Consider the following 15865-nt stretch of genomic DNA (forward strand, 5'->3'; position numbering starts at 1 on the left):
AGATTAACGATGGTGTCAGACTAGCTGCTGATTTGGCCATGGGAGTAATTTCATTCAGGGGATGCGAATTTTCAGCGAATTTAACTCGCTGTGCTACACTAGAACTGAGGGTTAAATATTCAATTTAAAGATTCGTGCTGCTCTCTTTCTTGTGTATGATCGGCAGAATCCTTGTCTTTGTGTTCGTTATTTATGTATTTATTTTACATAGACATTTAATGTAAAACCATTAATGAAAGTTAAATCAGCTCTGACTTTGGGTTTCACAGATCCTGTATTTAAAACCACGCTTAGCTAAAAGTGCTTCAGATGACTGGGGATAGAAGAGGACAAACAAAAATGATCTGCTAGAATACTTACAAGTTTGCATTGACAAGGGAGTGTTTCTCTTTGTGTCACACCACCTACAGTGGAGGCTTTCATCATGTCCAAAATTAAGGGAATGAAAAATAGATAAACATGTGCGTCACTTAATAATAATGTAACTGCTTATTATTATTATTTATTTTAATATTTGAAATAATAATATTAATTAAAGTATCAAGAGTGGCTAAATGTCCTCATTGTCCCCAATTTCAGCATATATCTACTAATATATAAGTTATAAGTTATAAATGATTTTAAATAAATTGATTATTATGTCATCTTCTGATAAAACCTTAGATTTTTCATTTCAACTGTTGACAGTAATGATTTTTTAAAATCAGCACTTTTTAACTGCCGTTTTCAACTCTGTATTACGGTAAAAGATGGACGCCACATCAAAGAGCTGCCAGCACTGCTTTTTGGGATAAGTCACAGTATTTGGGGTGAGTGTGGCTGCGTGTTAACTTTTTTTCAACATGCGTTGTATCAGCGATTTACTTGAACGTATTCGCAAGTCAATTTTCAATAAATACAGCAGATTAAAAGTCGTGTTGTAGCGGCTAGTACTGCTGCGTGCTACAGCAGCCTCAGACATGTGTTAGCTTGCTATACAGGCTAGTAGCATGCTAACCACGAGCGGAACTTCGTTTAAAAATTTGTCAAAATTGTTTGGCATAAAGATTATCAACACCGCACTCGCCTCTTTGACTACCACTTAATGTCGCGTAATTGTTATGGTGTGAGGTTAAATTCGGGCAGTTAGAAAGCTAATAAACAACAAGTTTTTGAATAAAAAAAATGTTTATTGTTTATACACTGTATGTACATACCCAATTCATAATTTCGCTCTTAGACTGCGGTAATGTCACGTTAATGAATTGCTTACAGATGATTAAGAAATGAATTTCAGCTGTCACACCGGCGACAAGTTTTTCATTCCAGCTTCAAGAACATGATAAGGCAAAATGTAGAGATCTCACGTGTTTGCCAAAAAGCAGTACCAGTTTAAATGTCCAGATTTCTTTAACGTAGTTTGGTGTGATACTGCGTCTAGGCGACCGAAAACATGAAGGAGGACTTAAAAGCTAGCATTAAGCCACCATAAAGACCCCTTTTGTAAGTTACTAAAGATACAAGAAGCTGCCCGTTATGTTTGACGTGACCTGTGTTGACAGTTTTCACCGTCAGTGGGACGTACGTGGTCTGGTCACGTGGTCAGCAACATTTAATAGAGTTATCCAGCAGGTGGCATGCTATAATCAGCTGCCCCGTGTTAACACGGTCGGGCATGCATTCCTATACAGTGAAATTGACGCTTATGTCATTTCTGTAATTTATGCTGCAGAGCAGTATTACATCATCATTCAAGATGATAACGCCTGCGTTTGACCTGAGCCAAGAGCCTGACCACCTGATCCTCAGCATCCGTGTGCCCTACACCAGAACGTCAGACTTTGACCTTTACATTGATGGAACAGATTTAAAGTTTTTTGCAAAGCCCTACTTTCTGAGGTGAGTTAAGCAATGTACAGTTAATTGTTTCAAATGGCACCACCTACACCGCGCCTAAATTAATATTCAGAGTGTTTGTTTGTTTTTTTAATCGCAATGTTGAACTTAAAAGGGACGCAATATTTGATTTTCAGGCTAACTCTTCCTGGAAGAATTATAGAGGATGGAAGGGAAAAGGCAAAGTTCGACATAGATAAAGGTAGGTCGCACGGCATTAACAGTATAAGGCAAATCAAAAGCTTGCTTGGGTGTTTTAGCTGCTTTAATTGGGTACCAGAGGACCACCTCCCCCTTTGTAAAGTTCCTGCTTGTGAATGTCTCTCACTCTGCAATGAATAAAATATCAGCACTCGATGAGGCAAGAGGGGGAAAAAGCAACTGTTGTCTTTTCCATTGTTTAAAAAAAAAAAGCTTCTTGTTAAAAAAAAAACATGCAACATTTCTTTTCAGTATCAAACATCTAACCTGCTGATATTAACCACTGAATTATACCATAATTTCCAATAATCCAGAAACTGAATAGGAGCTGCGAGGAGGATTCGTAGACTGAATGACGATTCAGACACAAGACCTCTGGTATGAAACACAGCCTCCCTGTGTGGAGGGATACACAGAGTGTTTCAAGTACTTGGGAGAACCTGTCACTGTCCCGTTGCACATATTCACTTGTTATATGGCCCTGTTTTTCTTTTTGTAGGAGCCTGGCTGTGTGTTTGGGTGCTTTGTCAGGCTGCAGATTTTATTTGTGACCAATTAACTGCTTTCCAAGTTTAGCTGGGATAATGTTAGCTCATAACCAGCTGTTGTTGTTTAGCTGGCTTGTTGTCAGCTGTCTGGAGACAGGAGGGTCGCACGTCTAATCTGCTGACAATAAAAAAACAAAAAAAAAAACTGCAGTAATATTGGGAATACATAAGCACGGTTTTATGTGTTTCAGCCCGACTTCCGTTCAGGACATGAGGCTTGAGGTGAGGAGGAAGAGGCTGTGGTAGAGATGAATGAGAGAGACATGATGAGAAAGAGATGATGAAAATATGCACAGATAGATGTTAAATGGTCATGTATAGCTTGAAATGGATACTTTTCATTTAAAGATCACAAATAACTTCTGAGTCATACTATGATTGTGGCCGGTGTATAGCTACATACATAAAATGCGATTAAATGGAACGGCGGTGTCCATCCTGCCCACTGTATGCGAGATGTTGGGGCAGCACGTTAGCTTTATGGATTCTTTCTAAGTTTATTAAAAGGCATCAGTTTGCTGGAAGATGTAATAATGCACGAATCAATGTATAAAAAAACCAAGAAAAACTTACTGAACCTTTAAGATATTCACCATGGGGAATGAAATATCAAAGCAAAAATGTGGCAGCAGCATGCTATGAAATGTCTGTTTGAGGTGTCTATGTGAACACAACTTACAAGTGGTACTTTTGGTAAATGCTAAGGTTGTAGACTGTATTATGTATGTACATAGTTTACTACAGCCATGCTTTCTTTGCATTTACTGGCCTTACAGAGCCTTAGACCCTAATCAAGACTTGTGGAAATCTGAAATAAATTGAGGTGCACACATCCTGGTTGTCTGTGTGAGTTTTGTTTACCTTTGCAAAGGGGTCAGACAAAAGTACAGACAGCATGACAGCAGTCTGCATGTTTCTGACAAAGAGGGATTGTAGCCGTAGAATATTTGTAGACACAAGCTATCTGTCTGCCATGGTCACAGAATACATTCAGAACGTCGTGTACAAAAGATAACTTTTAGAAAATGTGTGATGTATCTGAAAGATAACATGGAGACAGAATAAGGCAGTATGGAGCTTTTCATTCAGCAAGGTCAGCTTGACACAGAAGTAGTGGTCTTACGATTTTTTTATTGGAGACATAGTTGGTAACACGACGTCTGTAGTTAATTCAGGATGTGATTTCTTTGTTTCTGCTTCAGAATGTGAGCGCACTTAAGGGGTTTTGACACATTGTTTGACCCTTCTGTCATGTATTTGCTTTACCCCTTTAGTGTGATTGTTTTTTAAGGATAACTCAGAAATTTGAGCAGAAGAAGAGGCTGGATTCAACATATAATCACAGACACAGTTCTAATTTAACATGGAAAACGTGGGAGTGATTGTCTTAATGTTCCCAGGAAAATGTTGTTTTGGTTTTATTGCTTGAGCAGTGGTGTTTCATGCATTAGAGCTCAGAAAGCCTCATTTAAACACGTTATGAATATGCAATTTTTCCTGTCAGCTGAGATCTAGATCACTTTTAGAACATGTGATTCTGTGACAATGTGGCACTTCCTGTAGATTTTAAACCGAACCTCTGTGTTCAGCACACGTTACCTTGTTAATCTTTTTAGGTGGAAAAAATGAGATTCACAGTATAAATGTTCTTGCTTTAAACCTGCTGGCTCTCTGGGGACTTTGCTGTGTGGAGTCTTCCTCCCACAGCCCAAAGACATGCATGCTAGTTTAGTCGGTGAGTCTAAAGTGGCTGTAGGTGTGGCCATGAGTCCGCCTCGCTGTGTTAGCCTTGTGATGACTGAGCAGACAGACCTCACATCTTGTGCTGTGACAGCTGGGATAGGCTCTGACCTTCTCCTCTCTGCATCTCCTTTTAATGACTCCAGATTGGGTGAAGAAGGGTGTTAAGTGGATATCAAAAATAACATTTTTTTCATACTTTAGAAAACCAATTTTGTTTATGTTTGATTGTATTTGGACTTCATGGCATATTGTGACAAAATTATTGCTGTGTTTGCTTCACATGATGTTGGTGATGATGTTGCACTGTCACAGTTCCAGTAGCAGTCACCGATTGTACCTCGGGGGCATCTCCCCTTTATGCTTCAGTCATTCGATAAATGGTAAATTAGCCTTAGCTGGTCATGTTATTTTATCCCATTTAAATGGATGCTGGAGCCATGTTTAATGTCATAATGATTACAGAGTGCAGGAAGCTCTGTTGCACTGACTGTGACAGCTCATGTGGGATTTTCTTTAACTCTTTAATGAGCAAATCATAATGCTTATGAGTGTGATGTTGACTACTTCCCATCGCTGTGGTCTGTCTTTGACGTTCCCTTGCCCATAATCAGTCATAATGAAGCCGTCTTTACGCAGACATCTGCCTTATGGACTCTGACACCTCGTTGCCTGTCTGTCAGCATAGCCCCAGTTAACACGCAGCGTCCAAATAAGCCTGTAACATCTGCTAATAAAGCTCTGCTAATGAGTGTCCTTGTTTAGACTTATAATGAGCAATCATTAAGATCCCTCTTCCGGGCTCTCCATTCTGCAAGGCCTGCAACTCGAGCAATTAGTCATCTCCCATTGTAAAGCACTTCAAAGCCCTAACGCTTGGGTGTATTGAAAGTTTATGAGGTCTTTAGGCAACCATCAGATTATCTCTGCGTCGTTGCCAAGCCGTTCAAATCATCAATCATGTGTTGCCTATTTAGTTTTAATAGCGGTTCTGTGAGGCAGCTCCTGGAGTATGAGGCACGGTGCGGACAGATGGCCTGGTTGATCAGCAATGGTTTGTTGTAGAAACATGCATGGAATCATTGACTTCAGTAATCCATGATTTGAGTTGGATTTGATGCTGTATGGTATCAGGTATTTGTCATGTTGTTATGTAGGACTTAAGATCTTCTCTGATATTTATTGTGGTGTCTCTTTTAAAATGTCTGTGATCTAAATTCTCATCTAAAATTTACCCCAGCGCAGTGTGAAGTCTAAAAGCAGCTTTGTTTGGCTCATCAGCAGTCGCACACACTCAGTCTAAAATGTTATGAAATGCAGGAAAGCAAGTAAATACTCATTTGAGGAATGCTAATTATCTAGCTTTGCGGGTCAGCTAATCATAGCTACAATTTTAATCATTCCTTATTATGATTTATTTTTTTCCCCAAAGGAAACTGCAGGTTTTGAAAAATCTTAAAAAAACATTGAATTAAGGTACAGAACAGTCTCTCTCAGCCTGGGTAGGGAGTAGTGTCGGTTGGAAAACAGTTTTTGTGTCTGGCTGGAGGCTGTTTAGATGTTGTGTACTTCTTGTGATCTAAAGTATGGAGACATTGGACTGTGTGGGCAGTGGCTGCCTTTCCACTGCAGGGTGGGAAAAACAGTCTGCTTGCTGCGACTGTGGAGCCCTACTCAGTGAGTATTTCAGGCATGCTAACAAGTACATACCCCACAGTAGGTGCTTTTTCCTACAGCGGCGGTTCAAGCAGCTGAAACAAGCTACGTATTTCCTACCCCTTTCACACACTCTGCCAGATGCTGGGGGGGGGGTCTCTGCTCGCCAGGAGGGTCGTGAGGTCAATGTATGTGCAGGTGCATCTTTGCGTTTTGGGTATTGGGTGGTTCTTGGGTACCTGGAGCCCTTGGACCCTGATCTCTGTTCACACCAGGGAGGGAGGCCCCTAATGGAGTCGGCTGCACATTGCCTCTGGGACTAACACCTCTTGGCGCCCTTTTAGGTCCTCCCTCCTTCTCCTGGTGGGATGGGTGCACAGATATCGCAGAGATGTGTGGTCTTAGGTCTCCAGTCCTCTTGCATCATGGATGGTGCAGTCCTCTCAGATCTATTTCTGTCTGCCTCTGGCTCCTGGGGGGTGTTATTGCTGCTTCCCGCCTTCATTTTCAAGTACATTTCATGACAAAGACACACACAATACATTAAACATGTGATCTCTTACACGTGCTATGTTGCTATAGGTCTTTTCACTCTTTGGGTCCCTAAGGAGACACCGGGAGAGCACTTCGAAGGTCTTCAGATGCTAACAAGTCTCCTCGCCCCAAAGGGCTCCCGTTCAGCCAAACCATTGGTGGAAGAAGTGAGTACTGGTAAGTCATTTATTCATTTGCTTACCTCGCTTGTCCAGACAGTGTTCAGTTTGTGCACACGGGTGGAAAAGATGGCATACAATCTACAATGTGGTGGCTTTTTATCATTTCTAAAGAGTGCAGTGAAAGGGTGGGAGATAATGAAGACGAAGATGAAGAAGACTTTGATTGGCAAGTTGAGCAGGAGATTTACACGGAGAAGTCTGAGGAAGAGCTGAGAGCCCTGCAGAAATACGGCTTTGGCAATCAGAGATGTGGAGTATTTGCCCGACTGCAGGTAAGATCCATGGATAGATGAAGGTGCGTTACAGATTTGGACTTTAACTCACCCGTGCTGTAAATGTTCTTCAGAAAGAGCTCAGTGACGTGATCGACATCAAGAACCCAGAAGGAACATCAGCAGCAGAGAGGAGGCAGGCTCGGCTGGAGGCAGAAGCATCAGCCTTCTCTACTGACCATTACCTGTAAGTTTAACAAGGCTAAAAACCTCTCAGGTAAAGCATCTTTAATCCTCTTCTGTTTTTACTCAGTTATAGCTGCGTGTAATTGCAGGGCTGATTGGTTTGAGGATGGTGAGATAAAGGGGCTGCTGAAGTTTAGGCCATGGTGGACAAAGCTGAGCCCTTCTTCAGAGCAAGAGGGCGAATCTGGTGAGTTTATGTCATCATCTAAATCTGTTTAATTACTGTTGTTGAGATAAGTCTCTGCTTTGGCTGTTTCTAAAAAGGAGACATAAATTAATAAGATAAACGTGCTGTAATAAGAAGCATTGGGTGACAAAGTACTCATGTCAGCAAGTAAATCTCCTGCCTTTGAATCAAACTAAAGTAAAGGAACACGTGCATTACTCACTAAATGCACTTAAAAGTATTAAAGAAAGATGACTTGCTCTTGAGAACATGGCATGATACTGTTATGGAAAATGTTAAAATGTTCTTACTGATACATAAAGATGTGTCAGCAGCGTTTCAGGATTGTAGCTGGATGACACACAGTGTTTTTTGTCTACTGTAGAGAAAGTCCTGCCACACAGATTTGTTTACATTTGTCTTTTTAATGTTAGATTTATTGTAAAATATGACAAAACCAGAGTTTTTAGTTGGATCAGGATCAATAATCCCACTAACAAATCCTGCAGATCTGTTGTGATTGGCCCACATTGGACATTTTTCTGTGATTGGTCCAAATCAGAATCAGAATCAGAATGGGTTTATTGCCAGATGTTGAGGTTTACAACATTAGGAAATTGCTGCGGTGCTTCAGTGCAGACAATAAGAATTAAAGTGCTATGTAGAAAGAAAGATATGTGCATGAGATATACATGAGATATATACATGAGAATAAGAATTATGAGTGCTACGTAGAAAGATATATACATGAGTGCAGGTGGTGATCAGTGCCAAACATATATATACATGAGAATAAGAATTATGAGTGCTACGTAGAAAGATATATACATGAGTGCAGGTGGTGATCAGTGCCAGACATGAAATGATGCAGTGACACAGCGTAGGGTCATGTGTTAGTGGCGGGGACAGTCATGTGGTTATTGTTCATGTGTCCAACAGCAGAGGGGAAGAAACTGTTCTTGTGGCGAGAGGTTCTGGTGTGAATGGACCGGAGCCTCCTGCCTGAGGGGAGCAGGTCAAACAGACTGTGTCCAGGGTGAGAAGGGTCAGCTGTGATCCGAGCTGCACGCTGCAGTGTCCTGGAGGTGTACAGGTCCTGCAGAGATGGGAGTCTGCAGCCAATCACCTTCTCAGCAGAGCGCACAACACGCTGCAGTCTCTGTTTGTCCCTGATAGTGGCTCCAGCGTACCACACGGTGATGGAGGAGGTGAGGATGGACTCGATGATTGCAGTGTAGAATTGCATCATCGTCCGTGTTGGCAGGTTGAATTTCTTCAGCTGCCTCAGGAAGTACATCCTCTGCTGGGCTTTCTTGATGACGGAGGTGATGGTGGGCTCCCACTTCAGGTCCTGGGTGATGGTGGTACCCAGGAAGCGGAATGAGTCCACAGAGGTGATGGGGGTGTCAGACAGGATGATGGGGGGGAGTGGGGCTGTGTGCTTCCTGAAGTCCACAATAATCTCCACTGTCTTCTGGGCATTCAGCACCAGGTTGTTGTGGCTGCACCAAGACACCAGACGTTCAACCTCCCTCCTGTAGGCAGACTCATCCCCGTCAGAGATGAGCCCAATGACGGTGGTGTCATCTGCGAACTTGATTAGCTTGACAGACTGGTGGGTGGAGGTGCAGCAGTTGGTGTACAGGGAGAAGAGCAGGGGAGAAAGAACACAGCCCTGAGGGGAGCCGGTGCTGATGGTCCGGGAGTCCGAGACATTCTTCCCCAGCCTCACGTGCTGCTTCCTGTCCGTCAGGAAGTCAGTGATCCACCGGCAGATGGGATCAGGCACATTCATCTGGGAAAGCTTGCCTCGGAGATGGTCTGGAAGGATGGTGTTGAAGGCAGAGCTGAAGTCCACAAACAGGATCCTGGCGTAGGTTCCTGGGGAGTCCAGATGCTGCAGGATGAAGTGTAGGGCCATGTTGATGGCGTCGTCTACAGACCTGTTGGCTCTATATGCAAACTGCAGGGGGTCCAGGAGGGGGGCCGTGAGGGTCTTGAGATGGGAGAGAACTAGGCGCTCAAATGACTTCATGACCACAGATGTCAGAGCCACGGGTCTGTAGTCATTTAGTCCAGTGATCCTAGGTTTCTTGGGGACAGGGATTATGGTAGAGGACTTGAAGCAGGCAGGCACATGACATGCCTGCAGTGAGGAGTTGAAGATGCCAGAAAACACTGGGGCCAGCTCGTTTGCACAGTGTCTGAGGGTGGCAGGAGACACACCGTCTGGGCCGGGAGCTTTCCGAGCATTGAGACTCCTAAACTGCTTCCTCACATCTGCTTCATGAATATGAAGAGTTGTGGTCGGAGGAGGTGGTGTGAAATCCTCTTTTGTGTGGGGTGAGGGGGCGGGTGTTGCAGGTGAACAGTTTGAAGGTGGTGATGGCTCTATGGAGGGGGGAGAGGTGGGGGAATGAGTGTCCAAAGTGCCTCTATTGTTGGGGTCGTTGGAGGTGTGAAGGCTGCCTGATGGCTCGTCAAAACGGCAGTAGAAGTCGTTGAGGGTGTTGGCCAAGAGCAAGTCATCAGTGGAGTGGGGGGTTTTAGGCTTGTAGTTTGTAATATTCCTAAAACCTTTCCACACAGAGGCCGAGTCATTCTCTGAGATCTGCTGCTGCATCTTCTCAGAGTGCTGATGTTTGGCAATGTCCACTTCCTTAGTGAACCTGTACTTGGCCTCTCTGTAGCAGTCCCTGTCTCCGCTTCTGAACGCCTTACTCTTTTCCAGCCACAGCTTTTTGAGTTTAGGAGTAAACCAGGGTTTGTCATTGTTATAACTCACCCTGGTACGTGATGGCACAATGCTGTCCTCACAGAAGTGGATATAGGAGGTGACAGTGTCCGTAAACTTGTCCAAGCTGTTAGAAGCAGCCTTCATTGTGTCCCAGTCTGTGGTCTCCAAACACGTGCGAAGCTCCTCCACAGCCTCGTTGCTCCACAGTTTTTTGGTCCTCACGACAGGTTTGGAGAGCTTCAGCCTCTGTCTGTACGCGGGGATTAGGTGGATCATGACGTGATCAGAAAGTCCGAGTGAAGCGCGCGGCACCACCTCTGGTGTACGAGTATCCAGAGGAGTTCCCAGACACAGAAGAAATGCACAAAAACAAGACAAAAGTAACGCACTGAAGCACCAGGGCATCCATACGCGGCGCCATCTTGGTTACGCAAAAAAAAAAAGTCACAAATTTCATTTTTACATGGTGTGAAAGGAAACGAAGTTGGAAAATAAACCAGTAAAAGTCCCAGTTTTGTCACTGTACGGAAGTTTAACTATATATTTAATACTTGAGATATCTTAAGGCAAGGAACAGAGGTGGAGTTTTAACAGTTTCTATCACTCAGCCATACGATGCTGATGGGGTATTGTCATCACTCTGCAGAGCGGGCGGACGCATAAGTTTGTGAATGCGATAACTCAAGAACGAGGAACATAGGAGTTTGAAACTGATACCATAGGTATGTTGACTAAAGGTCACAGACTGGTTTGAATCTCAGTGTGAGACCCCTGCTCTAGGAGATGTAGTAGAGTGGAAAGGTAAAAAAACATTAAACTGAAATACTCTGCATAGTAAAATCTGAGTACTTTAAAACTGAACCTGCATGTGCATTTTAAATAAGTACTGAAAGTATCATGTTAATGTTTTCAGTTACTTTCCATCACTGATCTAGAAACACTCAGACCTGATACCCAATGTTTTGTAGTAGTTTAGTGTGCTGTAATGTGTTTGCAAGGTAATCATGAGCAACTCACATCTGCATTTTTACATATGCAGTGCATGCTTTACCGCCCTCAGTCTGCATCCTTTATGTCCAATTACTTAAAACAATGTCACACACATTCTGTGACCTGAATGCGGATCATTCATCAAGCTATTGGAACAGCAGCAAAGTAATTACTGAATGCTACCAGGAGGTGGCATGACATTTCAAAAATAAAGAGAGCAATCGTGCATTGTTTATTATATAAGTTTAACCTCTCACTGATCATTTTCCCATTCGCTGTATTTTAAATCGTCTCCCCAGTACTTCTGCGGATTGAATCAGGGCGAAAAAGAGTGTTACTGCTGAGCTTGTCAGACACTGACAGTATATGAAATCCTAAAGGACGCACAAGTCTCTGCAGCGGGCCCTTCTAACAGAAGGACAGACCTCAGCTTGTGCTCCCTGCTAAAAGTGCCGCGGGGCACTTGAACAGGAAAGACACTTGTCATTATGAAGGATTGAACTTGGACTTTCCCTAATCTCTCCATCCGTCTGCTGCCTGCTGACTAATTTAAACTATCATTTTTTTTCTCCTTTCTCAACATTTCCCGTCTGCTTACATTAATAGTCTATGAATTTGGTTTGAGAAGAGTTGCTTGTTGTCCGGAGGGGTCCCGGTTTCCTCTCTTTGTTCAGCCACTTCCACGGGAGTGATAGCTTGTGAACCCTAGCACTCTGAGAGACCGTGTAATTGTGCCATCCAGCCTCACTAACAGTCTGCTAATTCCAGACCTTTCACTGCGGCTCACAGCTACAGCCTGTGTGCAGTGAATGGATGTTGTACGCTTAAGGGAGGATTTAGATTAAACAGATAGCAGCGTTGCTGGAGGGAGTGCTGCCGGCCGTGCTTTTACCAGCGCTGACGAGCAGCCATCAGTCAGCGCGGCAAAAGCCATTAGCCTCATCTTGGAGTTTAGCCTCTGACGAACATTACGGTTCACTGTAGCTCCGCCGGCTCCCTCTCCTCATTCTGCATTCTAAGACAGAGTGGCTCAGTCGGGAGCCTGGGCGTAGATAAATGGGCCAAATTAAACTTAATGGCTTGATTGACAGCTCGAATAGCATTAGCCTCAGCCGAGTGTGAAGAATGGCGTCAGTCAGGAGATTTAAGCAGCTTGCCGTCAAATCTTGAAAGCGTGCTCATGATTTTAACTGTTTGCCATATTTTTCAAACGGAGATCTTACTAGACACCCCCCCCCCCTCGCTTCTGCTAAGCCTGATATATATATATATATATATATATATATATATATATATATATATGTGTGTGTGTGTGTATATATATATGTATATGTATATGTATATATATGTGTGTATATATATGTATATATATATATATATATATATGTATATGTCACCTGACAGATGGATGTGGACCCAAGTGCTAATGAAGTAGAAAACAAGAAAACCGGCCCCTTTGTGCTCTCCAGTGTCAGGGCCAGCGCGCTGACAGGCCACAGCTGTCCACTGGAGGCCTGTATTAACGCACTGGTCCAGCTTAAATGCTCCTGACAGCTTGGCCTCTCTCTCTACCTGACACTCTTTGTGTCTTTGTTATGGCTAGATGTAGAAACCGGACCTGTGACCAGCTTAGATGGTCTTCTGCTGATTTAGGCCGCAACACTGCTCACGTCTGAACAGACTGATCATTAAATGTCCCTTTGATTCGATCTTTGACATCATCACAGTGTGAGTGCGCAAAATTAACCGACTCTCGTATGCACGGTCAAACTTTGACCTCTAGCATTTGTGTGATTCTGAGCATTTTCCAGCCCTCAGCAGTATTTTGACCAGGCATATTTGCTCCATGCCATCCGGCCATCTGGACCTGTAGAGAGCAGTGACGAGCCAGGCTTCCGTTCCAACAGGAGGATTTAGGTCAGAAATTAATTTGCAATCAGCAGAGGCCCTCATAGGCTGTGTGCTAATACCCACTAGAATTGACTGGCTCCGTAGTGGAGATGAATGAACGTGGCGGTGGGTAAATCGGGTACGCGGAGTTAATAGAAAATATATCAGCAGCATGAAGCTGCTGGGTCTGTGCTGAAGGAGAGAGAGGCTGCTTTGTTTTTCCTCAAGTGCTCACGCATCCTTGCATTTGCACGCACGCATGTGTTTGAGCGACACAGATGCGCATTCACTTAGATAGCTGTTACTTAAGCTAGTGAGTCACTTTGGTGTTTCATATTTATAGCTTCTCCCCTTATCTCGGTGCCTGTACGGTTCCGTTAAAAGCGCACATGCACGCAGATCTTTGTGTCTGAGCTCTCCCTCTGCAGCTACACTGACGAGGGACTCGGGTAGTGTCTGCAGGGAGCTGAAACCTGACGTAATGCAGCAGGAATCTCCTTCGCAGCACAGCCAAGTTCCCACTGCAGCCAAGGAGATCACTCTGAAGCGCTGCCTGTGCGTGTGTGTCTGTGTGTGTTTGTGTGTGTCTGTGTATATCAAATGTGTTTGTGTGTGTGCATTTGCTCCAGCCAGCACACACCTTGCACACCAAGGGCTCGGAGCAGGGACTCTCTTTTTCTCATGCAGAGAGAGGGATTGCTTTCAGCTGTTTAATAAGCTGCTTGGTGGGGGGAGCATGTTGCCGCAGACATTCAGCATGCCTTTCAATACTGAATGATCGCAGATCGCTTAAAATGGGATTGAAGTCTGTTTGTGTCGCCCCATTAGGCTTGCCACAGATCCCCATTAAGCAGATGTCTCTTTCAAAAGACAACAGTTAGCGAATTTGCAGAGAGAAAGGAAGCTGAGGTTTGGAGATATTTTCATGTTACAGAGCTCCAATTTTTCTTAATGCAAAGCCACTTTGAAACACGCACAGTACTAATAACATCAGCTCTGCTAATTTAGCTTATTTAATATGGGCCTATTTGTCCTATTTTGCTTCTGCTTTTCAACACAGAATCTAATCAACAATCACGCCACAGCCATGGACTGGGCAACAGTCAAAATGTGTGTGTGAGAAAACAGCGTGCAAACCTTCAGTCTGGGTTTCATCCGAAGACACCGTCACAGATGACAGATTCTTTTTCTCTTGTATAACCTGTGCACAGTTATTAGGCATGTCGTATTTTGGGGGATTCATTTGATTATCAGCAACTACAGCGCTCGCGATCAATCCAAAACGTTACATAAAGTCAAACCTGATTATTTAAGACAGTAAAAGTTTTGGCTTTTGTAGAGAATATCTGTGTGTACGTGAATGTTGGGCAGTTATTGGTGTTTAGAATTATTGTGCAACTAAATTACATTTTACAACTACATTCCACAAAGAAAGGACATGAGATTTTGGATATGTTGGATGTGAAATTGTCATATAGCATTGCAATTTTGCGAAAAATGTATCCTCAGAAAATGCATGAGAAAAAAATGAAGTCGACATCAAGCCATCGTGAGCTGGTCCTGATGTTTCCGAAGGAAAAAAGGAAGAAATGGAGATTCTGGATTCATTTATTTGTCGCAAGAAAGCAGCAGCATGGAGAATTTCACCGTTTGATCCAGGAGTCGAAGCTTTCGTGCATATTTCAGGATGTCAGTCTGAGCTCTTGCTGGTAGAGTTGGGACCACATTTGTGGAAGTGGAGAAATGCGTTCGGAGAGAAAGAGATCGACCCGGAGCAGCGTCTAGCCATGTGCTTGAGGTAAAATAGTTATTTTACTGTGAAAAACGTGGTTGGTGTGAACGCCCGCGTTGACTCTAAACTCTAAATTTACAAATAAACATTTAAAACAACATCTGTGACCAGTATAGCACCCTTTTTTTCCTGTTTTTTTCCAGTCATCAGCCTTCCATTCATAAAGCCTGTCAGTTCTCGATAGGATTTTAGGTGAGGTGAGGCAGGGGACTGTGTCATTATTCTTTCATCTTTTTGCGATGGAGCATTGTCCTCCATAAAAACCACTCTCTTCTTGACAGATTCAGATCTTTTCCTGCACCTGCTTGAAGACGGTGTCTTCTAAAAACTGGCAGTAGTTTGTGAGCTGATTTTGAGGCGATCTTTAATCCAAAAGGTCGATTTTAATGACACCAAGATGTACCAGTACCCTACCTCCACCTTGCTGGCATCTGGCGGAGCTCTGTGCCTGTTACTGATACTGATCTGGCCTTTCAAGAATGATTCTCATTTCTTCAGTCCATAAAACCCTTTACAAAAATCTGTCTTCAGATATTTCTTGGCGCAGTCTTGATATTTTAACTTAACTTGGTCAGTGGTGGGAAGGTTTCAGTCTTGGACATGAACTAGAGCTGACCAATTCACACCACGAGCCACTGCTGTTTATATTGTTAGGATTTGGAAGCTACACATTGAAACTGATGATATAGTCAAAATGCTTACTTGCCTTATAATTGTGCGCACAGCGTTTATGCAACGAGACATAACTGTATATCAGTTTGCGGTAGGAAGACTATGACTTTTCTTGCCCTGACACAGTGGATGTAGTAAGACAGGGAGAGGAAAATCCATTTGATGCAGTCGTTTTGTTGTGTGGATTCTGGGATTTGAGGAGGTGGACAATGGTTCCTGCTTGTTAAGACTATCATTTGCTCTTGCTGTCCGATCTTATTGAGTGGCACACTACACTGTGATTTTTATTTTTATTTTTTTTTGGTTAATAAAAATGGAAATCTAATCCAGCATCATCTGAATAAGAATAAATAAGACGGGTGTTTTAGTTTTCATTGACATATTCTCACACACAGCTGGACTGTAATCTCCAGTATTTCGGCGA

The 15865-nt window shown here is 43.3% G+C and overlaps 1 protein-coding gene across 2 annotated transcripts in view; it reads left to right on the forward strand.

The window, feature by feature from the left end:
- Window positions 1–744: 744 nt before the first annotated feature.
- The window catches only part of shq1 (SHQ1, H/ACA ribonucleoprotein assembly factor), a 46833-nt gene continuing 31712 nt past the window's right edge, over window positions 745–15865 (forward strand). Inside the window, exons 1-7 of one of the 2 annotated variants that reach the window (XM_085353009.1) lie at window positions 745–809; window positions 1712–1878; window positions 2013–2077; window positions 6603–6731; window positions 6848–7008; window positions 7083–7195; window positions 7284–7381. In XM_085353009.1, coding sequence (XP_085209135.1) covers window positions 1736–1878; window positions 2013–2077; window positions 6603–6731; window positions 6848–7008; window positions 7083–7195; window positions 7284–7381 — 709 coding nt within the window. In that variant the 5' untranslated portion in view covers window positions 745–809; window positions 1712–1735. Of the gene's footprint in view, window positions 810–1702; window positions 1879–2012; window positions 2078–6602; window positions 6732–6847; window positions 7009–7082; window positions 7196–7283; window positions 7382–15865 lie in introns of those variants that run through there. The other variant, XM_085353008.1, reaches the window with a different exon arrangement.

The sequence above is a fragment of the Diplotaxodon limnothrissa genome, linkage group LG5 (assembly GCF_057381915.1).
Source record: "Diplotaxodon limnothrissa isolate DT_005_m linkage group LG5, D_limnothrissa_male_GT1.1, whole genome shotgun sequence".
NCBI lineage: Eukaryota > Metazoa > Chordata > Actinopteri > Cichliformes > Cichlidae > Diplotaxodon > Diplotaxodon limnothrissa.